This window comes from Cuculus canorus, chromosome 2 (assembly GCF_017976375.1).
Source record: "Cuculus canorus isolate bCucCan1 chromosome 2, bCucCan1.pri, whole genome shotgun sequence".
NCBI lineage: Eukaryota > Metazoa > Chordata > Aves > Cuculiformes > Cuculidae > Cuculus > Cuculus canorus.
In genome coordinates, this window is record NC_071402.1 from 23258072 (window position 1) to 23285868 (window position 27797).

Consider the following 27797-nt stretch of genomic DNA (forward strand, 5'->3'; position numbering starts at 1 on the left):
AGCATGGCCCTGGGTGAAATAGCTTGTCTAGATGGCATAGGCAGGACCTGACAACAAAAAAGCAGACCTATGGGATTAGACTAGGCAGGAGATGATTAATACTAGTCAACTACACTTTAAAACTGATGATATCTCCTGTTGAGGAGGAAAATATTTCTTGCAGAAACATGAAAAAAATCCAACACCAGCTATGATATGTGTCTTCGCTCCCCTTTTTGGAGAGATTAGCTCTTAGAGCTTTAAATAGTCATATTTTGGAAAGCTGCTCTGTCTCTTTTAGGTGGAAATCTTGGAGACAAAATAAGTACCTCTTCCACCAGGCTGGAACATAGAATCACAGAATCATAAGGTTGGAAAAGACCTTAGTGATCATCAACTCCAACCATTCCTGTCTACTACCAAGTCATGTCTTCAAGCACCTCGTCTACCTGCTTTTTAAACACTTCCAGGGATGATGATTCAAGCACCTCCCTGGGCAGCTGTTCCAGTGCTTGATAACCTTTTCTGTGAAGAATTTTTTCCTGATGTCCAATCTAAACTTCCCCTGATGCAGCTTGAGGCCATTCCCTCTTGTCCTATCATCTGTCACTTGGGAGAAGAAACCAACACCCACCTCTCTGCAACCTCCTTTTAGGTAGTTGTAGAGAGCAATAAGGTCTCCCCTCAGCCACAGACATTCTGTCTGGACTTCTATCACAGCTTTAAGCTTTCCTGCCACTTGCTTTTGAAGGTCTCTCTAGGATGGGGAACTGGAGGTGGAGCTGTGTCCAGCCTCTGTGCTGGGCTCTGGCCTTGGATGCAGGACAGACCCAAGCCACTGCTATGTGTCGTTGACGGGAGCTGCACACAGTGTCTGCAAAGCAGCTGCTTGGTCAGGCATGCAGAGAAGCCAAAAGATGAAAGTTCTCCCCTTGGACAGCTTGAGGAGCAGCTTGGCTCGGAAGTACCTGTCTGGTCAAGCAGGTCCAGTCAAGAAAAGGGCTTACCAGCCTTCCAGTACCTGAAAGGGGCTACAAGAAAGCTGGAGAGGGGCTATTTACAAAGGCTTGTAGTGATAGGACGAGGGGCAATGGCTATAAGCTGGAGAGGAGCAGATTTAGACTAGACGTAAGGAGGAATTTCTTCACTATGAGAGTGGTGAGACACTGGCACAGGTTGCCCAGGAAAGTTGTGGCTGCCCCATCCCTGGAGGTGTTCAAGGCCAGGTTGGATGGGGCCTTGGGCAGCCTGGTCTGGTGGGAGGTGTCCCTGCCCATGGCAGGGCAGTTGGGGCTGGATGATCTTTAAGGTCGCCTCCAACCCAAACTATTCTATGATTCTAAGAAAAAAACAGCAGTGCATGGGGCACCCTGGCTTGGGGCTCACGTGCGTGTCTTCCATGGAGCGGCTTTAGGCTGCAGAAGCAAACCCAAAGCCTCAGGAAAAACAAAATTGTCAGACCAGATTTTGGATAGGGGACCGATCTCTTACGGCAGCATTGGCCTGGCAGGGCAGCAGGAAGCTGGCCCCTGGCATCGCCAGCTGCAGTGTTGTTGTTGACTTGCATTTAAAGAATAGCCTAAGCTGTTTGGTTTGTGCAGACAAAGATTTGCTACTTTTGTTCTACTAGCATGAAATTTCATGCCGGTGGCTGATATTTTAGTGGACTTTCAACACTCTACACAAATACACACACAAATATGGGCATTTTTCTTCAATTCTTTGAGATGTGAAGATGTCCTATCAGTCCTATCATGTTACATCTTTGAGATGTGACGATGTCCTTCCTATCAGAAGTTTGTCTTTTCTGTAGCCCGAATCCTGAGGATACACTATTGCATCTCAAGAAGCTTCCAAAGCAGCCGGCACTGAAGTGAATTAGTTATTTTAATTAGTTACCATTTAAGTAAGCCAGAGTCCTGGTTTATGCAAACCGGTGATAACGGGCAACACAGCTTTGTGTAGGTGAGGCAAGTCCGGAAAGCAGAGGGAACAGAGAAGAGCTCCTTGTCGTCAAAGTGGCTCTGGCTTTCTGACTGGCAATTTTCATACAGCATCTCCTCAGTTTGCTTGCCTGTAGAGCAGAGATAATATTTTTCAGTCCCTTGGGGAAGATCACACATGTGATGGGCTTTGAAGTTAAAAAGCACTCCGTTACTGTGAGCTTTACATAAAACCAAAGCATGTAGTGTGATCTGACTCTTTTATGCTATCTCAAAGCGGTTCGCACATATCTAATAATCAAGAACTCAAACCCAGCAGTGTTTTGCCAAAGCAGAGAAAGCGGAGCTGTGAGAATATGCCTCAATCCTGGTTTTAGCCAACAAGCAGGAAAAAAGTATTGCTGATTCTTGCAGTAGTAAACATTTTTTTTTCTTCAAGCTTCAGCTGTTGGAGTCATGTGAAAGGCTTGGGCAGCTGAGGCCAGAGAGAAAATGTCATATTTCACAGGATTTGGTGGCACTAATTACTGAGTTGAAAAATCTAATTAGTAGCAATGTCTCAACATACTATAGGAGTCTCATTTTACTAGTCAGATGCCATATTGTTTTGATTTAGGTGAAGGAATGTTTCCAGGCAAGCTCACTGTGTTTTGCTCTGCTAAGTAATGTGCACATTGTGAAGGCAAACATAGCTTGTCCTGCTCTTGAGGGAATTTGCCCATAGCAGAGAATTTTTACACTTCCAAGTGACCAACTACTGCCCAAATCTATAGTGGAACTATCTTATGTTATCATGAGATAAAGCAATTGTGGTTCTTTAGTGCTTTCGGACCTGTTTGCTCTTACTAGACAGCTGGTATAGCTGGAAGAAGAATTGTGTTTCCTGAGAGAGTCTCTGGGCTGTTTGTTGTTTTTTTTCTTTGATAATATTAGATGATCTGATAAAAGATGCTACCTCTCATGAGCAAAACAATAAAAGCCTCTGAGGTCCCACAAGTCAAGGGCAGAGGTCACCAGCTCTTAAAAAGTCCTTCTACGGATATAGGTCAAATAAATACAGTATGGATATATTGGGAAAAGAAGACATCTGTAATCATATCCGTGAGGTGTGTAAGACCTAGCTGATATGATTAATATAGTGCTGCTTTTCTGACTCGGTGCAGGAATTCAGAAGTGTTAAGGCTCCGAAAAATGAGAAATTCATCAAAAGAGGTTGCTTTCTTGGGCTGTCTTCTGGTGGCTGCCAGGGAAAAGGCTTTCCCTCCACTATGGGCCCTGAGGGCCATCAGGGAGTTGTTGGATGGATATTCCTGTGCCCTTTGCAGGCCACCGTGTCTTGCTTTCAAAACAAGGGAGCATCAAAAGCTCCTTGCAAACAATGAATACTTCTTCACTGAGGTGGAGCTTTCTTTTGGATATTTTGCAACTGAGGCAGCTTTTTGGGAGTGCTGTGCCTGCTTTTCCTCCAAAGTTTTACCTTGCAATGACCAAGTTGGTGGCAGATGAGAGACGCTCTCAGCTGGAGCAGAACCTTCAGAATGCTAAGCTTGGCTATAGCAACCTGATCAGCTTTCATGCATAGGGCTTAAACCTTTGGCGATATGTCTACAGTTGTGACTGCCAAGTGCTTTACCTTCTACACTGAGCTGAGCAAATGTATACCTGAAATGCTGGGGCTAAGGCTGCAGCCCTGTCCACTCCATTGATTTACTGGCTCTATAACAGCAGTGTATCATATGTATCCTCTTATTTCTGAAGCCGTCAACTTTCTGTGGCCTTCACAAAATGTAAGGGTGCAGTTTCACACTAAACTTAACCCAACTTGTCCTTCTGGTGGCAATTTGTGTTCTGGCCATTCTCTGTTCTTCTGGATCAGTGAGCTGAGCCACACATCCCTGCTGCTTCACAGCTGCCAGAGCTGACACGGGGCCAGGTGTGGAACCCTTGATTGGTAAGTATAAAAGGGAGGCAGAAAAGACAGGCACTTGGATTGGTAGAAGTGTAATATGGAACTACTGGTAGATGTGTAATACAGAATTGGGCTCTGCATAAACCTTCTCCCTTCAAGAGTTTCTAAACAGACTTTTGAGAATTATAACAAGATAAGGGTTTAAAGAAAAATTAAATCTCAGGTGCAACATGTTACAGGTTACATGAACCAGGTCTGCAGGATCCCTAGAACGCATCTTGTTCTTTTCACATAAGCCAAGAAATAAAAAACCAAAAACAATAAAGCCATCTTAGCTACCTGAAGAGAGGGTGTGACAGGATGAGCTTAAAGAGGTTTATAGCCTCTGGCCTCAGATACTTTGTGCCAAGACTTACAAAACAGAAACACAAGATTAGTCTTTAAAATGTTACCTAGTGCTTTTCATTTTACTTGAGTATTCAAGGGTTCCTTTTAGAGTTACTAACCATGAGTGACGTGGCCAAGAACCTTACTGTAGCCTTACTTTGGGAGAACAGCAACACTGCATGTGTCTTGCACTGTTTGTGGCTTCGGTGATTTAACAACAGGCTAGTAAAGGCAGCTGTGCAGAAACCAAAGGATGAGTAAAGTAGCACTGACTGTTAAACCAACAGTCATGTTGTACTCATCTTGTTTTTAGACACTAGCCATGTTTTTCATCTTTCGGTTAAGTTTGGTTTCCTCTCTGCCCCCTTTTTTTTGTTTTTTCAGTTACTTTGAATTCAAATATTACCAATAGTGATGTCTTCATAGTTTTTTTCTGAAAGCTATAGTAGGTAAGTTTGGAATTTTTCAGCCAAACAGTTTGCTATATGAAAGAGTTGAAATGCTATCCTACCTCCTGAGTTCAAGGCTTCCTTTGCTGTCTTTCTTTCCTTGTTTTCTTAGCATATTGGTCTGTCTTGTAAAGCAGTGAGTTCCGATGACAGAGTGCTCTCTGTGAAGCCTGGGTGGCAATAGGAATAGTATTGCTATTGTTTTGTCCATGTACGAACTTGTTTCTCTCATGGAAAGAACTATTTGCTTTGTTTTTATATCCTGTGGCACATCTGATGGATCTTTTGCCTCTAAACAGTTCCCAGAAGAGTCTTTGTGAGAGCTCAATAGAAGGATTACACACATTCCTGGATTTTGCAACTGTAAATGCTTTTTGGTAGTGTCAGTGCTTTGGACTGATAAGTGTGTTGATGACTGCTGTGAAAATGTCACGTTCTCTTATTTTGCAGCTGTAGTGATGGGCAGAATCTGGCTTGTATTTGGGTTGTTGCAGCGTAGATGAGTTTGAAATCTATTTTAATATGTTCCATGATATACACAATCTTTCTTTGGCAGGGATGGGCAGTGGAGAGAGTAGGAGGATGGGCGACAAGAGAATAATCATCAGTTTTTAAGAGTATATATGCTACCTGCTATAACACTTTGTCATAAATGTAAAATCAGTCATGACTCCTGAAGGACTCTCAGGCGTGCTTACTCAGTTTTTCAAATGGTTGGAAGCTCTGCCTGTGCTACCTGGATGCAGACTGACTTCAACTAGACAGCTGATAAGTTCAGTTAGCATGGCATGGAGGCAAAAGAAATGAGCCCTACTTAGAAATAGGATATTTGTCTTCTACTTAGTCCTGGCCTACTGTAGCTCCATTTGCTTGGAGCCTGGGTAGCTCTTGCTTGTGTTCGACTACTGCAAGGTGCCATATGTGCCTTTATTTCACTTACCTCCTCTCCATCTGCTGTGGTTCTTATGAAGATAGCAGTGTGCTGGAGCCAGTGGGTGTGGTATGACTCCAACAGCATTTGCAGGGAGATGCTGTTGCTTTATTTTTCCAGGATGCTACTGGTGCTGCTGGAACAATCCTTGCAGAGAGGGGAGGTTTTGAAGAACCCAGTTTTGTGACTCGAGAGCTCTTCATTTACTCTGTGTGATTAAGGCTTGTAAGGGGAGTTCAGTAAGGTTGTAGAAAATAGTGTGAAGAACTGTTCCTAACAAATTCTAGAAATATACTTTGTAAATAAAAGGATACAGTTTATTTGCACATTCTTAAAGTCAGACCTACCGAGTGCTTAAGACAACGAATGAAAAGTGCCTTTCTGTTTAGAGGTTTCTTTTATGAGAAGCAGTCTCTTTTTAGTTCTGATCCAATGCCTGTTACACCCCCAAAGATAATTCCCAGTAATTACTGCTGAATCCTAATTAGACTGATAATAGGTCTGCTAAGGATAGTTAAATCCATCAGGAATGCCTGCAACTTGCCCTCAAACACTGCCAACTGACTTTCCAACAAAGTTCTGTCAGGGAATAAACCCTCAAAACGCATGTTTGCAATGTTTAAACGTGTCTTTTGGTATGCCCATATCGTGGATTATGTTGGAAATGGTGTTGTATATTCAGGTTTTTCTTTACTTTCGATGAAGAAGGGTGACTTGATAGCTACATGTGCAATACTCACTTGATTTACAGTTACATACATATGTGTGTGCTTTTTAATGCACGTGGTGACTGTAGTGCCAAGAGCAGTCAGTTATTTTGTAGAGTTCAAGGTAGGCAACAAACTATGCCTTCAATGTTAGTGCAGTATCGGTACATTCTAAAGACATAAAATTAACCCAAATTTCTGTTTCACAGTACAATGGATTTTCATACACGATGTTTAGGCTCCCTGCTTCGCAAAGACAGTAGTTCTGCAGCTTTTTTGTTGTTGTTGTTGTTTACAATTTAAACTTATAATTGTTGTGCTTACATGAATTACTGCTTCATAATACAAATAGCAGCAGTGCTTGATGTGTTCTTTCATTATGGTAAAGAACAAACTCCTGAGAGAGATCAAATAACTCTGAAAGACAGGAGTGCATCCACTGTCATTAGCTGTGCACAGTGCCTTTAATTGGTGTAACTGACAGCTAAGTAAGTATTCATTTTGGCTATTAAAGAATCTTACTCCACAAATTGGCTTTGTTGTGCGTGTTCCAGTATTTATTAGTGTACCGTGACTTGGGGGGGTGTTTCCTGGCAGAGTGACAAAATTTCTGTAACAGCATTGAAAGACATGAAGTTTGTCTCTAAAGCACCTCTGTGCTGTTCTTTCCTTCTCCATTGCTGAAGATGCGTAGGCAGCAATTAGAGTCCTACACATTGCTTAGGAGTGAAAACATAGTTGGGGTTTCAGCGTTACTGCTATGCAGTGTTAAAACCAGACATTACCCGAAACTTGCTCTCATTTGTGTTACATTGCAAGAGGGATGATTAATGAAAGATTCAAGAATCATTTCATCATTTAAATGATGAAATGATTCTTGAATCTTTCATTAATCATCATCATCATTTAAATGATGAAATGGCATGCTCTTTTTCTGTCAGTGCCATGGGCTGGCTTTGACTTGTCAAAAGTCAACTTTTTGACTTCTTACTTACTGAGCACAGATCTATCTGCAGGTAAAACCAGTGCAGCTTTCATGATAGAAACTTTCAGTTTTAATAGAATGAGAAGAGATGAAACCAGAGGTCAATGAGATTGCTTGACTAGTTTGGGCTTTTTCCTGAAAATTCTTCTGCTATTTTCACCTTCTCATCTATCTTTTACCGTGAGAGAGAATAGAGCTGCCCTCTCAGGCAGTCTGCTAGTGCTTGCTGCATTTCCTTGGCTTGTCTTAAAAACAGCAGTATTAAGCTCCTACCTAAAGATGTGTATGTGTCGCTGACTAAAATAGAAGATGCAAAAGACAAATCAAACTTGATTTCAGATCTTTTTGGTTCTTGTCCTGTGTTTTGCCTCTGAGTGAGGAGTGAAGGTGTGCAGAGAGCAGAAATCCTGGAGTGGGAACGCTGTGCAAGGCCCATGGCTTTACTGCAGCTGCCTGGCATTGTTCAATATGACTGATCCATATCTGCACTCAACTCCCACCTCTGTTCCTCTCTTGTGAGACCTCATCTGGAGTATCATGTCCAGTTCTGGAATCCTCAACATAAGAACGATATGGATCTGTTGGAATGGGTCCAGAGGAGGCCTACAAGGATGATCTGAGGGCTGGAGCACCTCCTGTACAAGGACAGGCTGAGAGAGTTGGGGTTGTTCAGCCTGGAGAAGAGAAGGCTCTTAGGAGACCTTATAGTGACCTTCCAGTGCCTGAAGGGGCTCCAAGAAAGCTGGGGAGGGACGGTTCACAAAGGCTTGTAGTGATAGGACAAGGGGCAATGAGTATAAGCTGGAGAGGGGCAGATTTAGACTAGACAAAAGGAAGAATTTCTTCAGCATGGCAGTGGCGAAGCAGTGGCACAGGTTGCCCAGGGAAGCTGTGTCTGCCCCATCCCTGGAGGTGTTCAAGGCCAGGCTGGATGGGGCCTTGGGCAGCTTCATCTAGTGGGAGGTGTCCCTACCCATGGCAGGGGGGTTGGAACTGGATGATCTTTGAGGTCTCTTCCAACTCAAACTGTTCTCTGATTCTCTGATTCTACTTGTACTCACTAACTGGATTATCGCTAATATTGATAAATACTCTTCCCTTTGTATTTGTATTAAACTTATGCTGGATTCTCTTGTCATGTTTTAGGACATGTCTGTAGTTGTGTTTCTCCACTTAACACTGTCCTCTTCTGCCTTATGACTGCACTGTTTCCTCCTTTTGTTTTTATGTAAGTAAATTTTTTTAGTTTCAACAATACTTTGCTGATAAGAGGATAAACACAGTGTTTATCATACTGAACAATGTGTGGAGTTTCTGGCATGGACAGTTCTGCCTTCTGGGGTAAAAGCATGCAATAAAGGGAGGATAAAAATCCCCAAATCCTGCAGGTTAAGACAATACTTAACTTTGTTTATTGTGGCATAGTCATATTAAAAGAACAATAATCAAACTTGGGAGATAAGTAAGTAGGGAATTTGTCCCCAAGACCACGAAATGAAATTGTGCCTATAGTTCAGTAGACTAAAATAAGAGAATTTAAAGCAATTTTTAAAAGAAGATCATGGAAACCACTGGTTTAAGTATTAAACAGTGATACTCAGTGTGACCATTCTAGATGGGACTGAGATTTTCTGTTCTCTAATACGTCCTTTCTTGTAGATCATCAAATTAATCTGCCTTCTAAAATGTTGCACAGTGTTCTTGGAGAACTCAAACAGCTTGGAAGTAGCTGAAAGTTTGGATCATCATTGTCAAGTGGTGAGATGGCAAGTAGGGTAGGGAGCTGCAAGGTGTCTCCCTTTCTGAATGGCAGAAGGGCAAAATGACCATTGTCTCCGACCCTGGGCTGCCACAGTGGACAAAGTGACCCAGCAGTACTTACTGCGGTGCGTGAGTCTTTGCACTCGCTTTCACCCCCAGCACTGCTGAGTCTTGGCAGCAAAATGGCCTTACAGTGACCTGCCTGCTCTTTGTTGAGAGTCAGTAACGAGTTACACGTCTTTATCTCATTCTGATGTTTGCAGCAGTTTGTTCCACATTTCACATACACTTCTATCACATGTGAAATGTGTCATATTGAAATGTGTGTGACAAAGGCATTTGTGAGTAAGTGTCTGCTCCTTCCCGTTCGAGGAAAGTAGTAAGGTACTCAGGTAAGCACAGGAGATCATTCCTGATGTAGGAGAGAGAGGGCCTTTTGTATCTCCAAGCAGCAAAGTAATGCTTATTTTAATTAAGAAGAATGACTAGACCTGTCTCCTGGATAAGAAGGATATTAGTTTGGGGATAAAGATTAAATCCATATGGATCCCAGCAGGACTTCAGACAGGGCATTGCCTAGAGAAGAGGTTCTGCTGTTCTTTAATACATGGAAACAGATGTGTAAGCATGCAGCTAGGTGAAATGTTGGGTGTCAGGAAAATCTGTGCAAACTCCGGTTAAATATGAAAGGTTGTTTTGGTTTGATTTTCCTCAAGACCATCTTTTTCCTACACATCGTTCTACAAACTTTTGTCAATGTGTTCGTAACTTTTAGATGACACGGAAAAAACCCACATTTTGTTTGCATTTGGTCTTACCTTGAAATAACTTAATTGAGCTAGATTTACTGGAAAATACGGTCTAACTCCAAAAAGTCACCAGTCTGAGCCAAGTTAGTTAACTGGAGTCACACATCTTAGCACGTTCTCCAGGGTTCCCAAATGGGGGTAATAGAGCAGCACTAATATCAGCCTTGCCACCTTACCCCTGCCGGCATCACAGGGCTTAGGAGACTCTCCTATGTACAGGCACTGTGGAGACTGCAGCAAGATAATGAGAATATATGAAAACTACGGGCTTCCAGGGAGTTTCCCATATATTCCACCAGGCCAGCAAAAGCGGATGCAAGAAATTAAAATTCAGTTTTTCATGCAGTATGGGCAGTTACAGCATTTTCCCTCTGCTATGAATCTCAACCTCTCCTTAATTAATAAAGATTCCAGAAGGACCACTGCTGCCCTCTGATCCAGGGCAGTCAGATGAAAGAGAAGTTCAGCGATGAGATTCTGCCACCTCATTCACTCAAACTAGTGCCTGTCCCCTTGAAACAAGTAAGCCTGACTTCTCACACACAGCAAGGCGCGGACTCCCTGAGTTTGAGCTCAGGAAAGTCTTTTAGGGAAATGTGAAGTCTTGATGTAAAACCAGTGGAGAATGCACGGTTTCTATGTGCTACCTTCCTGTTAGAAATGTGGGCTTTACTGTTAGCTTGACTGTGTCTGTCACCACCAGAGAGCCAAAGGATCTGGCTTCTGTACTTTAGTATTCCTCATTGCAATATAACCCCTTTATTATGTCTAGACATCAGAAAGTTTTCTGAGGTCACTTGCTGTGAGGCCTGTTTTAATAACCTAAATACTTTCAGGTTTCTTCTTCACATGGGTCTCCTCTCTGCAATGTTTTTGAACCTTGGGCACTGGCGCTGTGAGCAGTATTCCAGTAGCAGAGCTCTGGTGTATTACAGCCTCATAATTCTCACTGGAGATTTTCTTATTTATAGGTACAGGGATGCATTGTTTTCCTTTTGGCAAGGTTGTAGCTTTCACTAGTCATGTGCAGCTGTTTACCTGCCTCCTCTTTTCAGAGTTTCTACTTCCTGGGACAGTGAACGCCTCGTTCCTACAGACATTGAGACCTGTGACCTGTGCTCAGCTTAATATCAAAGTGACCCTTCTCTAATTCTGCAGTGTCTTCCCACTTGCTCTTCTGCATATGTTTGTTTGTCATCTGCAAGCTTTAACAGTAATTTTAGTAATTTATGCTTATTAAACAGTAATCCTAATTATTTATTTTACTGGATTAAATATGGAAATGGAGCGCAGCATCTTCAGAAGCAATATGGAAAGCAACAAAACAATGTTCTGCTTCTATCTAACAGGATACATTTCAGATCCAAACTCAGAGAGCCTTTTTGGATGTCTACCTTGCTGATGGCAGCAATATTAGACTCGATATCCAGACATCGGACACTGCAGAAGAATTTTAGAGGTAAAGGCCTTCTAGAATTGTGTTGAAATTTTCCATTTGTGAGCAGTGGGCAAAAATGAAGATAATTTCAGCCAGGAAAGGACAAAACTCTCTGTTTGGAGACATACAAGAATATCTGCATGTTTGGAGATTATTGTACCAGGGGCAAGGGGGGACATTGCTGATTTTGCAGATGAGCTTTTTTCATTCTTACAATTGTCCAAAATTTGTCTCTCCTTAACATTATACGCCCTCTGCTTCTAAGGCATTCATCTGTCAAGGTCAAGTTTCCTTCATATATAATAGAATTAGAAAATAGACACTGTTCCTTTTGAGGATGTGTTCTTAATTAACTCCCCCTTTGGTTTGGAATAGTGTGGGTGAAAGTGCTTGAACGCTGGAGTCAGAAATGACATTCTAGTCTTGGCATATGCCTTAGGTGGAGAACTGCTGTGAAAACTCTGTGAGCAACTGGTATGTCTTGTTTGTCTGCATGCTTCTCCCTTACTTTTTTTGTGTGCCTCGACACTTGCCATGAAGCTGTGGGGCTTCCTTTGCGGTGCTGGCACGGTTCTAGCGCTGTGGCTCGGGAATGTGGGTAACAGCTGGTGTAGTACATGCAGGAAACAACTGCTAGTTACATTTTTAAATCAGTAGCAACCAAATGTTGTTTACACAACTGGCTGGCTTGTGTTTGAAACTTTCAGCTGGAGTTCCCTTCTTAATCTGAGAGAGGAGCAGCACAGCAGCTCTGCATATTTTGTGTATTTGCACGTGCGTGCATGAGCACTGATATCAGTACACGATCGGGGATTATGTGATTGAGAGCTGCCCTGCAGAGAAGGACTTCGAGGTGCTGGTTGATGAGAAGCTCGACATGAGCCAGCAATGTGCGCTCACAGGCCAGAAAGTCAACTGTATCCTGGACTGCATCTAAGAAGCGTGGCCAGCAGGTCGAAGGAAAGGATTCTACTCCTCTGTTCCTCTCTTGTGAGACCTCATCTGGAGTATCATGTCCAGTCCTGGAATCCTCAACATAAGAATGATATAGATCTGTTGGAACTGGTCCAGAGGAGGCCTACAAGGATGATCTGAGGGCTGGAGCACCTCCTGTACAAGGACAGGCTGAGAGAGTTGGGGTTGTTCAGCCTGGAGAAGAGAAGGCTCTGAGGAGACCTTATAGTGACCTTCCAGCGCCTGAAGGGGCTACAAGAAAGTTGGGGAGGGACTGTTTACAAAGCCTTGTAGTGATAGGACAAGGGGCAATGAGTATAAGCTGGAGAGAGGCAGATTTAGACTAGACATAAGGAGTAATTCCTTCATGATGAGAGTGGTGAGGCACTGGCACAGGTTGCCCAGGGAAGTTGTGGCTGCCCCATCCCTGGAGGTGTTCAAGGCCAGGTTGGACGGGGCCTTGGGCAGCCCTCTAAAATCCTGGTGCTCAGGTAGCATAGACCAGCTTGTACTTTGATCCAAGAAATAAAATAAGTCAAAATCCTACTGAATCAGATATCTGTGTTTGACATTTCTGGGAAATGTCATCTGGTATGCTTAGTATTATGCTACTAAGGGATAAATAGTTGAAGCTCTTTGGCCAATTTCTTAAAGTAATTTATGGGCACTTCCTAGTACAGAGGCAGACAGAATGCTGCTAATAGTCACTGTTCTGCGTTGGTACTTCTGCATCTTTCCCATCATACCTGGTGTCTTAACTGAGCGTGAGACAAGTGATTTTAATCTCTGCTGCCCTCTCCAGTAGCAGCTCTGATATTAACAAGTATAAGGGAAATCCCAACCTACATTTAGCTTAATGTCTACTTTTTGCCATGCACAGAAACATGTCTGCTTTTAAATCCAGCTGATATAGCTGGAGAAAATCCTTCTGAACTGCAAAGATGAGTGAATTTATAATGCTGTCTCTGTGTCACAGAGCTGGAGGTGTTTGGGGATTGGCACCATTTGGAAGAAGACTGAAAAGTGGTACTTCCACCTTATGCTCAGACAAAGAAAGTCCACCTTCTCTGACCCAAGCATGACTCCTCTGTCAGGTCGCACAATCTGCCAGATGAGCTACGACAGGAGTGTTCTCAGGGGTGGAGAGTTCCTTATGGTTGTCACACCACGTTCCTGAGCAAACTCAGGAGATGACGGTCACTGCAGAATTTAGGAATGCTCTGATAGCACTGTGCTCTTCTAGGATACGGCTGCTTTAACTTATGCTTTGATTTTTCAGGACATAAACCTGAACGAGATAATTGCCCCAGCCTGATTCAGTGGTTTCTGTGCTTACCTCTGCCTGATTCCTGATTTTTCTGTCTCCACTATGCCACGTTGCAGCTGGTCCTGCAAATAATTTCTGTATTTACTGTTGGTTCTACTTCTGCCCTTTTTCAGAAAAAATGTCAAGGGGCCCCCGCAAGATCAAAACAATCCAAATCAAGCTAGATAGGATTTTTCCTCCTTATCCACTGTCAATAATGAAAGCTCAGCAGAGCTCAAGTCTGTTCTTTCCTTCACACAGAATTGTAGAACCCTGTAAATAAGACTGGCACTTGTAGTGAAGGGGCAGAACTTGTAGATAGTTCCTAGAAAAACAAGAGGACTCTATCAGCTTGGAAAATACACAAATCCTGTAAAGATGCATATTTGTGATGCTCCTGAGTAGTGTTGTTAGCTCAGAGCACACAGTGCTTGCTATACCACAGGATTTGAGGATTTAGTAGTAAAGATCTGGAATAATATGTAAGATGGCTTGTGTTAGAGGACACCTAAATGCATGGACAGTAGTCAACATTTTCTCTTTTATTGCAGTTTTATGTTCCTTTGAGATTTATGAAACTCCTCACAAATTCAAATGCTGCAATATGGGAATGGTTATATTTGCATTTAAATGGGCAGTTAAATGGGACGTAAGGGAAATTTTAAAACAATTAAGTGCCATTTAACAGGTATTGAACATTTCTTCCTTATTCGTGCTAATGACATCTAAATTTCTCACCTTTGTTTTTAAAGATTACATCAAGCAAGATGGAGCTGTCAAGAGAATAAAATACTTTAGCTTATTTTTCTTTCAAGATCATGATGCTGGAGGACTCTCTGCTAAGTTTTACAAAGCGCTTATCTTAGCCCTCCCTTGGAATGTTTTTGTTGGCAGCAGGGACTGAACCTGGACACTGAACAGAGCTTACCTGAGGCTGCTCAGGCTGATAGACCCATCCTGTCTGACAACTGCCTCCATGCCCTTGCCCCATGCAGCTTGAAATAGCAGTAGTGGGGACAAAGTATGGCAACAGATAGTGTCGTGCTTGGGTGAGACTTTCACACATGAATTTGGAGGCCATTCCAGTTTACCAAACATGTAACAACTTTACCACATGGGACCAGTTGGGTACATCTTAGAATCGTAGAATCATAGAATTGTTTGGGTTGCAAGGGGCCTTAAAGATCACCCAGTTCCAACCCCCCTGCCATGGGCAGGGACACCTCCCACTAGATCAGGCTGCCCAAGGCCCCATCCAGCTTGGCCTTGAACACCTTCCCTGGGAAACCTGTGCCAGTGCCTTGCCACCCTCATGATGAAGAAATTCCTCCTTGTATACAGTCTAAATCTGCCCCTCTCCAGTTTATACCCATTGCCCCTTGTCCTATCACTACAAACCTTTGTGAACAGTCCCTCCCCATCTTTCCTGTAGCCCCTTCACATACTGAAAGGTCACTATAAGATCTCAGAGCCTTCTCTTCTCCAGGCTGAACAACCCCAGTCTTCTGGGTAGACATTTAGTCAGGCAGCCATAACTACCTGAAACAATTCTGAATATGCAGATCATACACTGAGTTCAGCAATGGGACAGGAAGCTCTTTTGTTACATTTATAAACAATGCCTGTGACTTACTTTCCTTTATACCATGACAAGTTTCCTTAGCGGATAGAAACCTAAGTTTAACCACGATGGTTCTGAAGAATTTGTAAATCAGGGTTGTGAGTCTCTTTATGGTCATAAAATGCTAAGGGACATTTCTGTCCTCACCGGTCTGCTGATGCCCTCTTTCCCATGCGTGTGTGTGTGTGGATGAGGCACGATCCAGGCTGGGATGGGGACATACTCAGGATACATCAGGGAACTGAACATAATCTTTGCTGTTGACTGGAGTAAAGCTCAGCATTGCAGCCTCTGTGTGGCCTTGACAAGTCATTTAGCTTTTCAGTCTTTTCATTGCCATGAAGAAGTTATTGCTCTATTGAACCTTTTCAAGATGAAGGTCCAGTAGTAAACCCGGGCTTAATCAGTGGGGTAGGAACTTTACTGTTTGTCTTTCTTTTATCTATCATTCCCCTACGCTCTCTTTTCTGGCTGTGAAAGGTTTACCTGAGTACACAGAATCCATGGCAGTTCATATGCCTCAAACATATCCGGATATAACACATTTTATATACTCTTCTACTACAGATGAATAGAAAAGTTTTTCAATTAATTATGTTTTTCTGCATCTTTGATATTTGTCTGATTTAACCGCAGCTGGCAACTGAGCACCACAGATCCATTCGCTCAGTGAGCACAATGGGGGAGAGAAGCAGAAGAGAAAAAGTGAGAAAACTCATGGATTGAGATAAGAACAGTTTAACAATGGAAATAATAATTTAATAATAATAATAATAATAATAAATTGGAAAGAAAAGGAAAATCACAAAAAGTGATAAATAAAACTCAAGAAATACAAGTGATGCAAATGAAAAACTATTGCTCACCACCAAACGACTGATGCCCAGCCTGTCCTTGAGCAGTGGTCCTGCCCCATGCCACCCTTGGCTCCCCCAGTTTACATGCTGAGCACAAGGTCATTGGGATAGACTCCCCCTTTTGCCACTTGGGGTCAGCTGCCCTGGCTTTGCCCCCTTATGGTTTCTCGTGTACCCCAGCTTCCTTAGTGTCAGGGCAGTACGAGAAGCTGAAAAGGCCTTGACTTAGTGCAAGCACTGCTCAGCAAAAAACTAAAACATCAGTGTGTTATCAATATTATTCTCACCATAAATCCAAAACACAGCACTATACCAGCTGCTAGGAAGAAAATTCCAGCTGAAACCAGGGTACCTCACAAATATATCAAGTACAAATGTAACCCACAATTTACTGCCAAAAAATATTTAGATGCTCACGTGCTTAAAATCACACTTAAGTGTTATGCTGAATCGTGGTATTGGCTTAGAAATACACATTTCCAGGTTTGGACTTTTAGACATAACTTTTTAAAAGTGTGCAGGAGAGCAGTGACCTCTGAAGAGTGATGTGATTTTCTTGCTGTATGTTACAGTGCTTTTGTCTGGTGTTCTGCTCAAGAAAAGCATCAGTCCTGGAAGCTTGTATCCATGTGTCTTTTAAAAGCAGAAACATCCATACTGCTCAGCTGTGTCCTGAAAGAAGGATATTCTATAAGTGATAGCACTATATAAATTTAGACTTAGAGAAATGAGGAAGATGACTAACCTGTCTCTTTACTCCAGAATTTGTATTAAGTTATTTCCCTTCTCCAAAAGCATGTTGCTAACCACCACTAAGTGATGAAAGTAGCTGGGCTATTTCACTAGACTTCACCAAATGTCTCTGTGGTTTTTCTTTTCCCAGTGGTGAAAAAAGTGGCAGACTTTGAACTTCCTTATGTGAGTCTTCAGAGCATGAAAGACTTGCACTGTAAGCTTGGGATCAGAAAGTGGTGAGCAAGAAGCTTCAAAGGAACTACCAAGATGTGTGACAACTTCTATAAACAGAGAAAGAAATCCCTTGAGTAACTTACTTATGAAGTCTCTAAGCCTCAGCAGCTCAACTGTTTTTCTGTGATGCCAGTTTGTTACTGGAATCGACCAGTTTCTCTGTCCCTGCCTGTTTTCAGTTTTATCACTGTGGTATTCCTGCAGTGTCCTTTACTGCTATTTATTCTCTCTTTCTTTCAGAATCTGTAGAGAGGTACTTTGTGGCTCCCCGCCTCCTAATTTTTATACCTGCATAATGCAGTGACCACAAAAGGGAATTTACCTGCAAACAGTATAGAAGAAAACTTTGAGTTCTGAGTTGCAAGCTGCAAATCCAGGCAGAGACGGATTACTTTTCATCTAAAGTGCTCATCTCTACATATTAATACACAAAATACCCGAGGCCATAGTTTGAACATGTCTTTTGGTAAGTGGCCCATCTTAAGCAGCAGAGCGTTCTACCCCTTTCATTTGCTCAGATCTCAGGCACCCCCTTAGTTACGCTGGTAGAGCTGCGTGGGCAGACACGGTGAATTGGACCGACGAGCTAACCTGGCCTAAAAATAAGTTGCTGTTTGTTTTTTATTTGGTTTTGCTGGCCTATTTTTGGCCTGAGTCAGTCCCCAGGTCTTGTCTGCCCAGCAGCAAAGAGCTGTGCTCACTTGCGGGTAAGGATAAGCCCCAGGGACAAGGAGTCTGCTGCCAAAGTCTGGCTTGTCAAACAGTGCCCTGAGGGTGCAGTTGGGCAGTGGAGCTGAGCCGGTCTAATGGCTCGCTGCTGTGGTTGTGGCCTGGTCTACTTCTCCCTACGTTCAAAAATTTTAAAGAAAAAAAGGAATAGATTTCTGCAGGGTTAGTGGGTTGAACCGGCTGCACCAGCTGAATGTCAGATTCCGTTCCCAGAATGTGTCTGGGAGCAGAAGAGGAAGAACAGGCCATGCTTTTCGGTGGCAGTGAGCGAGTTTGCTTGGCTTGAAGGTACACAGAAGCCCGTTGTTTGCTTGTAACTGGTCTTGTTTAAATCTAGTAGGCTAGAGCTTGGCTTCTACAAACCTTTCTAGGTTTCCCTATATGTGCCCTTATAAACTAGAAAACCTAGCAGCCTAATGGAAGCGCCACATGGTTCTAAGCCATGACTCAGAGTAGATACTGCTCCATCTAGCACTCCTTCAAAGCACACTCGTAGGGAACAGCAGTCCTGGAGCTGTTTGCCGCAGGAGGCCTATTACCGGTGCAGTGTGAGCACTAGCACAGCTGTACCAGCCACAGAACCTGCACCACTCTGGGCTTACCATCACGCAGACTGATCCAAAGCTGCTCCTAAATAAAATGGCTCAAGCTAGAAGTTGCAGCGTGGCACTTGGATAACTGAATATTTAACTTGTTTTGCTGCTGTGCTGATCCGATCCTGCAGCAGTTGTTCCACAGTGGCTGGTACTGCTGCTAGCTAGCACAGGACCAGCTCTTGCAGCCCTGTGCTGCAGCGGCAGTGGGTGCTCCCAGTCTTACCAGGTGTTACGGAGGCAAACCCTGAACTGTTTGAGAAAAGGAGGAGGAAAGTTTCACTCCTAAATCATAACTGCTGTGTTTGGTGCCACCCAAATCAAAGTGGATCAACTTCACTTTAGTTTATTTCCCTTCCACTACAATGTATAAAGAATAAGTACACGCTTGAAGGGCACAACTCTTCACCTTTGGGTTTTCTTTTTTAATCTGGCAATTAATGGGATATTTCTGGGTTGTGCTCCCTTCATATTTAGCTGAAAAATCAAACCACTACATTTAGAAACATATCTTCATATTGAGTCATTTTTTCCCTTGGCATGGAAAAGGTATATGGATCCTTCTCTAGATACACTGCTGATGGATTGTAGAGCTTATGCAAGTAAAACTGAAAGGTCTTGGCAGGTAAAACTGAAATGTCTTTAGAATTTCAAAATTTAACTCTCCCACATTAATTTAATCTGTTATACAAATTCTTGAAACATTTGTAAATTGTTCTTATTTAACACCACTTTTTTGGGGCTTTTCTAATCCTGGTTTTAGCTATTGTTGATCATGTTTTTTTCCTTCAAACTCAAGTACTAGAGATTCTAACTCAGCTGTTTTGTGCGTGGGAAAAGCGTTGCACAAAAAGGACATATTTAGGCATCCATCCATTCTGTTTTCAAGTGTATGTATGTATTTGTATGTCCCTATACGTAGGCATTCTGACATGATATGAGAGCATTTGAATTCTGAACTATAGATGTGTCGAGCTGTACTAGCCTTGGAAACTGTTAATTCAGGAGGAAAGAACAGTGTAGAGTGAACTTGTCCTAAAATCAAAGGCCTTGTTTAAAAAAAAAAAAAAAAAGCTGTGTATGTGTGTTTCTGAGTGTTTCTGTGAAAGCAAATACATTTTTGCTGACCTTTTTGCTATTTTTAAAAATTCTTTTAAGGCAATCCAGGAAGTTAAGTGGAATTGGATTAAACCAACAGAAAGGCAGATGCAGGAACTTGAATTTCTATAAAAATTGTCAACAAAGCAAAGGTAAAATAGTATTTTAAAACAATACAAACAGATCAAAGCAGTGGGTCTTGAAGCAATGATACTAGAGGCTGCCACTTTAAAAATAAAGCATGATTTTGTGGAGTGGTTTGAGCTAGAGACCCAGGTCTCCTACCTCCTAGTCAGATACTGAGCCACTTAATAGAAAAGGAGGTTCCTATCTCTGCTAGTATTTTAAAATATCCCAACAGAATTACTTGGACCCTAAGGGTTGACAAGGAGTTTTTGACTGTGAATTCTACTCTTCTCTATTTGCTAAACTCAAGTGCAAAGGTTTGCCATCCACTTTAGGAAACTGGATGGAAATTCAGGCGCTGAGACTGCCGTTCTCAGTATTTCTTACTGGTTGGTTAGTTTTATCTCTTCCCAATATCATATCTGATAAGTATCCAAAAGATCCAGCTCATCATATCCAGTGGGGGAAAAAAATCAAGCTTCTAAGCTTGACTGTGAGTGTTATTCTCCAAAACAAGCACTGACATTGTGGTGAATCTGTGTCCTCCTAGGAGAAAGAGTATTACGAATCCAAAAGAGTTCCCTTGTAGCCCTTTTGCTATTTTTCCAGATCACTAGATTTCACTCGCCTTTACAGCAATTCACTTGAGTTCAGTCTTTTTGGTACAGTTCTTGGAACTGATATAAGAAACAAAATTCTATCGATATGTATGGCTTGATCCTTGCACTTGTGACTATTCAGTAGAAGGCTGCTCAGCTGACATCTATGTCGGCAATGATGAGATTAACTGCTACTAACCAACCCAAAGAGGTCAGCTTTAAAATCAACGGGTTAAGAAGTTGGCAAGTTACTGTTCTTGTAAGTATTTCACTAACTTTGTATCTGAATTTACTTTCTCTTCATGAGAAGTAAGGCTGTTGGGGAAGAGTAGGTCTTTATTAAATCCTGCCTATCTGCCCATATTCCTCTCCAAACCTATCCAGAAATGTATTCCTTTGGCAGCCTTTACAGCAGTAAACCATCTTAGCCTTTCTCTGCTATTTTTTCTCCCTTCCCTGGTATTCCATATCATACTTTACCTGCCCCTTTCCTTTCCTGTTGGAGATAGAGTTGGCAGAGAGTTTTGTGTGGGAGTAAAAGAACTGCTTTAGCCAGCTTTATGCTTGTAAAGACTCCCCCTTCTTACCTCCCACCTGCTCCCTCCCTCAAGAGAAGTGTTCTGGTACAGTGATCTGGTACAGATCTTCAGCTTTTTTGTTTATATACTATCTAAAATTAACCTGATTAACTAATTCTGATTTAACACAGAACACCTTAATGGTGCTTTTAGCTGTTTCTTCTGTTCATTTGTTGTTTGGGTTTGTTGGTTGTTTTTCAGGATGTTATAAAGGATGGTGAAGGCAACACTCTGGAGCTCAGACTTGAATACAACGATTCAGGCAGTTGGCAGTGGATAATTTTGTACACAAACAGGTCAGTTCTCCATCCTTTTAGGAAAGGATCAGAGTAAAATGTAATCTTACAGCCATAGGGGATCTTCAAAAGCGGTTAGTCCATCTCTACCAGAGTGCAGCAGCTGCGCTTTCAAGCAGGGTAGCCTAGGGATAGAGTTATCTGGGGAAAAGCATTTGAGTGTCTAGTATAAGAGGAAGAGGACTTTTTTTTTCCATTGAAGAGAAATGTCTGGAACTCGGCACAAACTCTGGAATGGAATGTGGAAAGGTGCCATTTATTTACTGGACTCAGTAAGTATCTAAAATCACTAATTGGTCAGACCAACAGAAGGTCAACAACTCCCATTTTCCACAATAAATCCTATTGTTCAAGTATAAATACATGCCATATTAACACAAGTTAATGGAGGATGTGATGTCATCGTGTGACATAATAAGTATTTTTTTACATATAAATCATTATTAAATTAGATTTTATAGAGTGTCATTACTTCCACTATTTCAGGGCAGCTCTTTAAAGAGAAAGGTATCACGGAATTCAAGTCATCAATCTGTGGTTATGCCTAGCAAATAATCTAGGCTCCGCAGCATCAATGACGGCACCAGTCTCAGTTTAGGTACGAAGTTTCTATAAAAGCTATCAAGCCTGCTATCCAAGTAAACTGCTTCTCTTGCTCCTGATACCCACCCCCTCCCCAGCAGCAGGCAGGATTTTTCAAGTACAATGTAAATGCTTAATTTCTCACACATGACTTCTGAATTCTGGAGTGATGATGCAGTTCACACAGCTATTTAGTAAGTGTTAATTTCCTGTCACGTTCAACTTTCATGAGCCATAAGGATTAAGATTTGTAGTTTCTTTGCTGTTGCAGAACAAAATAAAAAAACACCAAACAACTAGAATTGCATCCGTATTAATTCTCTTGTAAAATCTATTAGGGTCGTGCTTGATGTAGTGCCTTGTTAATTAGAAAACCTGTGTCCCACTTCCTCCAGAAGTATGAGGAAGAGTTAAATCATAGAATGGTTTGAGTTGGAAGGGACCCTAAAGATCATCTAGTTCCAATCCCCCTGCCATGGTCACCTCCCACTAGACCAGGCTGTTCAAGGCCCCATCCAACCTGGCCTTGAACACTTCCAAGAAATACCAGAAATGTGCTCTTGTGTGGAATAAACAAGGGTTTGATCCAAGAGTCCACTGTAGAAAATGGAAAGATTAGGTGCTCCGGAGCTTACTCAGAGATAGCTCCTCCTTCTATCACTGATCTTGTAGGATATTTTATCTCCAATTCAATCTCTCAGTGCTTGGCACCTTACCCAAGATGATTCCTTTTGGAGAGTAAGCAGTGAGATGCATCTCCGGGGTGCAATTTGGAGCTTACCTTGGGCTGCATCATTCCAAGGAGTAGTATATACCCATTGGACAGCATAAAGAACTAGGAACAACTCCACCCCTCTCTGAAGTGCCTCTGCTAGTTACCTAATATGTGGGATGAATGCATACTGCTTTGTTCATGTTAGCTGTGCAGAATGTGACCGTGAGCTGTTCTACAAAGAGTTGTGGCCATCTTGCACAACCAACGAGGCTTTGATTTTCAGCAGCGCTGAGTGCACATGAACTCCAGCTTGCTTCATTTGTTGAAGTGGTTTTGATGCTGATAGTGCCACAATTGATTAACCTTACTTAGCCTTTGGTGTAATTTGGCAGCCTTTAAGGTAGGAGCCACGGACAATGACAGAGAATAACTTGCCTCAAAAAAGCAGCCATAGAAATCCTTGTTCTCCACTCTGAGCAGTGTTGTGATGTTTAGTCATGCCGGGGCTGGGCTTTAAGCAACTGCAGGTAGTTTGGTGCACTGTAAGGGTGTTAAGCACAGAGTAAAATAAACTGAATCAGGGATGTAACAGTTCAGTAGTTAGAGAGCGTAATTTTCTAGTGGAGGAGGAATGGAAGAGTCAAGTACATCTTTTAATAGAAGAAATCAGAATGTTCTGTTGTTTACCCTCTTCAGGCCTTTTTGCTCAGTAGCTGCTTGAAGAAAATGACATCAGAACAGATGATGAAGACAGCCAAAGAAAGCCAAGAGATGGTGAGTGTGTGTGTATGTCGATATGTGAATTTGTACTTAAAAGCAACAAGCCTGACAGAGCCTACTGTATCATTCTTTCAAATGGGCTGAGAGAAGTCCCATTGAGGAAAAGGATCTTTCATACTCCAGCATTTCAGGACAGAATTAATTGGCTAAAAAGTACATCTTTGCTTAGTTTTACTGAAATATTATTCTGAATGTTAGAGATGGTTTATCATCATGGTTTTAATAATCTTGTTTGCATTCTCTCTCCTTGACTTTAATTTTGCAGCATATAATAAAGGATATCTGTGGCATAATATTTCAGTGTTCTGCTCTACCCTGTTGTATCCATTTCTGGCTTTTATTTTTTCACCACTTCACTTGCTTGCTCCATCTGCTGCAATGTTAGGCCTATTTGAGATCTGTGACATTCACACCGAGAAAATTTTTGTTTTTAAATAGAAGTGTTAATAAAATAAAAATCTGATTTGTAGCTATAATGCTTCTTTTGTGTAGGCCTTTAAGGATGAAAATAAGTCTTGAGACTTGTTATTTTTAAACATAATTTCCAGCATTAATAATGCCTTTGTTTAACTATGTGTTATCTAAAGACTTTGAATATCTGCTAACTGAAAACTTCTGAAGAGAAAAAGGAAAGGAATACATGTGATCTACTAGACCCGTGCTGATTACTGTGATCAGTGAGGCAATGAACAGTGTCCTATTTCATAGCTTTAAACTATAAGTAATGCAAAAGAAAAGACCGATTTTAATTTTGGAAAAGATTTAATCGCTTTCATTCTAAGTTTATTTGTACTGGAAGTACAGTAAACGTTTAATTTTGTAGATGAGCATTCATTACTTAAATATTCACCTGTTGATAGACCTCAGATAGCTTGGACTAAAACAGAATTATGAAAGAAGGGTAAATATGCCAGTTCATTTCCTACACTTTCTGTTGGTTTTAACTGAATGCTGATTTGCTCATCATCTTTTGTTACAGTACTTGGGGAAGCATTTAAGTTTATTCTAAGTTTAAATTTTTCAGTCTGTTTAGGAGAACAAGATGCCTGAATAGTAAGAAATCCAGCATCCAACAAAAGCAGGTTAGTGAGTGAGAAATTGTCTCCAAATTGTAAATACAGTGTGTCTTGCTTCCTAGTGGTGTTCAGCCCAGCCTGTTTTTCTGGTTAGGAAATCATAGAATGGTTTGTTTCGGAAAGGATCTTAAAAATCATCCAGTTCCACCACCCCTGCCACAGGAAGGGACACCTCCCACTGGATCAGGTTGCGCAAAGTCTCATCCAACCAGGCCTTGAACACATCCAGGGATGGGGCATCCACAGCTTCTCTGGGCAACTTGTTCCAGTGCTCCATCACCTTCAAACTAAAAAATTTCTTCCTAATATCTAATCTAAATCTCCCCTCTTTCATCTTAAAACCATTCCCTCTCGTCCTGTCGCTGCAATCCCTGATTAAAAAAAAAAAAACCTCTCCAACTTTCATGTAGCCCCTTTAAGTACTGGAAGATCACCCTGGAGTTTCCTCTTCTCCAGCAAGACTCCTAATAAATATAATGGGAACTTCTTTGGGTAGAAACAGGAGCTAAACTTGTATTTGGGGAAGAAGAAGAGAGCAAGACACATGTCCGAACAAAAATTTTATTTTAATTTGATGGGTTTAATGACAACTTGCTTCATTTTATTTGCTTATTGCACGTGTTTCTGAATGAGACATTGGAAGTTTACAGAAAGTTTACAGCTGCTGATGTAGCTTATAGACTTGGGATTGTTCATGCACTCATTTTTCCATGTAGTTTGGATTTGTACCCATTTGCAGAATCTGACATGTTACATATCTATACATATACGTTCCTATCATGCAAAAGATGTAATTCCAAGTTCACATAATAGAATCAGTATTCATAGCTAATAGTTCCTGAAGAGCTAACTGGCTAAAAGCTGTTGCTTTTCCCAGTCATTTGTTGAATATGAGATAATAAATAAATGGAAAGAGAATAACATAAAGCGAATTGAAATAAATACAATACAGTACATGATTGGCTACAGGGGAAATATTTCTAAAAGAGGAAACCGAAATTGAATCTGAATTCAGAAAAAAATAGTGCTCCCATATATTCAGAAAGAGGATAAAACCAATCACTAACTGCTCTTCACAAGCTAATCTATCAACTGATGTGGTGGCTGGGTTTTCTTGCCCCTTTCTTTGATGTGCTCTGTACTTGTCACTGCTGGAGACCAGACTGTCAGGTAGGTATGCCCTTCAGTATTCACAAATAACTTGCAAATTATAATAAGGGAGACAACATTTTCTGAACAGACTTGTATCTGTGATGGAGACTGAAGGATGCGGTTCGGTGGGTTCGCTGTGGTACGATTTTAACACGGATTAAATTGCGTGGCACTCTGCGCTTGATGCAGTTGTTCTGACTTGAACATACTGTAAAATACCCCCTCGACTGTTTGCCTTTGGAGCAGGAGGGACTGTGAATGCTCCCTCTGAATTTTTGTGAGGAAAGCAGTCTTGAACAGTGCAACATAAAACCACCGAGCTCATCAGCTGTGTCTTGCTGGTGCCGTGGCGGCTGCTGATATGAAACTGAACTAAGAAATTACAGTTGGTAATTAGAATGGAGTTGTTTATTAAAGCAAGTCAAGGCACGCTGTTGCACTGCCTCATTTTACACAGCAAGTTTAAACTGGTTTAGGTCCCCATGCACCAAGCTGGGCTATCGGACAGACAATTAATATAAAATCTTAAACCATGCTTAGCTCCCTTCTAAATGCTGTGACTGCAGAAGGCTCCAAGGACACCTTATAGTGACCTTCCAGTACCTGAAGGGGCTACAAGAAAGCTGGAGAAGGACGGTTCACAAAGGCTGGTAGTGACAGTTTGAGTTTGAACTCAAACTGTTCTATGATTCTATAATATCAAGTTCTTAAGGCTTCCCTTTCCTATTCCTCTATTTCTATTCGCAAGACATTTGAAAAATGTATTAAAAGTGTATCTTTGCACATTTGCATTTGAAAAAAGTGTAGCTTGAGTTAGATCTTTATAAATTTGCCATTAGTATCTCCAAGAGTCTTACAAGGCTTTGCTCTGATTTGGCAGACAGTTTAATTTTCTGCTGCCCAAAGACTCTGAAAACTTACACCAAATACTTTCTGCTAATTCATGAGAAGAGAAACTTATACTGATACTATTAGATTGGCATAACAGCCTGTACATTCTTGTTTGAATGGATAATCTATTGTGGCAGTAAGGTTTACTTCGAAAATCAAGAACAATCTTTTGAATTGAGATGGAAATTATTTAACTAGTATGCAATAAGTGGACTTTACCGATCGTGAGGCTGTGCTGTAAAATGTGCCTGCATCGAGGCAATTTTGCTGTAACGCCTTTTAGAAATCTTGAAAGGAGGTATGAAATAACTTCTACAGAGATAATCTAAGCAAAATTTGGTTCCAGTTTCCTAATGTCTTGTTGTTAGTTATTGCAGCATGGTTGCCATAGCTTTGGACACTTTTAATAAGGACACTTTTAATAAGGTTTTTCAGGACATTTATTTTATACATAGCTATCAAAATACCACGTTGCAAGAGGCAGAATTAAAATGTCTAGCTTAAATTTTCCTAGTACAAGAGAAAACTGGAGGTATGTGCAACGTAAGGGTATAGTTTGCCTGCTTACACCTTGGGTGCTTCGAGTTTGCCTGCGGGGTGCTGTGGTGTTAGAAAGTTTCAGACAGTACATGGTATCCTTTAGGAAAAGTAGAGTTAGAAGGTATAATTTATGCAGGTGTCATGATTAAAGTTAGGAATGTGTGATTAACAGTAGTCAATCTAATTCAGAAGGCCTGGTAGGCAGTTAAAGTACATGTCCTTGTGGCCACTATAATGCCAAATACCATCAGTCCCACTAGCACGTTTGGGACTGCAGTTCAGTTTGCACCACATTTAGTACATTGCAATAAAGCCTAAGAGCAGAAGCAACTGTTCTTTTATCCTGTTCCAGCAGAAAAAAAATATATCTGTTCTCTCTGAAATGCCAACATTTAGAGAATGACCACTGTGCCTCATCAGTATCATAGCTGATTTTCTAATTTACGTTTGCATCTGCCTACATTTATTGAAATGCATATATTCTTTTAACTGTTTATTTTTTTCACTGCAGGTGGTTTATTCAGATTTCATATCAAGAAAAAGATTTCTGGTTAGGCCAAATGAAGAGGACTGTGTATTTAAGAAAATAAGAGAAGAGGACCTGTGATAATTTTAGATGCTGTCTTTCAAAATGAATTGTCTGGGAACAATAAACCCATAGCTGAAACCTCAACTTATAAGGGGGGAAAAAAAAATCTTCAGTATAAGTCCTTGCCTTTGCAGTGTTCTCTACAGTATTTATATCTCCAGTGAACCAGTTCTAATGGATGCTGAGAATCTGGGGACTTCTTGCTTTTTTTTTTTTATCATCCAAGACTGCAATTGCTGGGGCAGAAAGGGGAGGGTAAATTAAAAAAAAAGGTGCCATGGATGTTAGAGGAGGAAAAAGCATTTAGATATCTGTTTATAACGTTTCTATGAGTATTGGTGTAATCAATGGGATGGCTGAGCAGGCTCTTGTCACCTTGACACGGTCTGGTAAAAAGCACATATTTCCTATGATCCTTCCCCTTAACAGGACTAGTCATCCTTTTCAA

The 27797-nt window shown here is 41.5% G+C and overlaps 1 protein-coding gene across 1 annotated transcript; it reads left to right on the forward strand.

Annotated features, from left to right (window-relative positions):
- The first annotated feature begins 3300 nt into the window (after nt 1-3300).
- On the forward strand, nt 3301-27797 carry SNX31 (sorting nexin 31). The gene is given in 15 exon segments (XM_054057118.1): nt 3301-3472; nt 4603-4667; nt 11210-11302; nt 13229-13346; nt 14311-14394; nt 16917-17007; nt 18877-18952; nt 19486-19552; nt 19555-19577; nt 20220-20341; nt 20343-20409; nt 20930-21028; nt 23018-23103; nt 24126-24183; nt 27272-27797. Coding segments are annotated over 15 exon segments (1317 nt in total). The 3' UTR covers nt 27368-27797.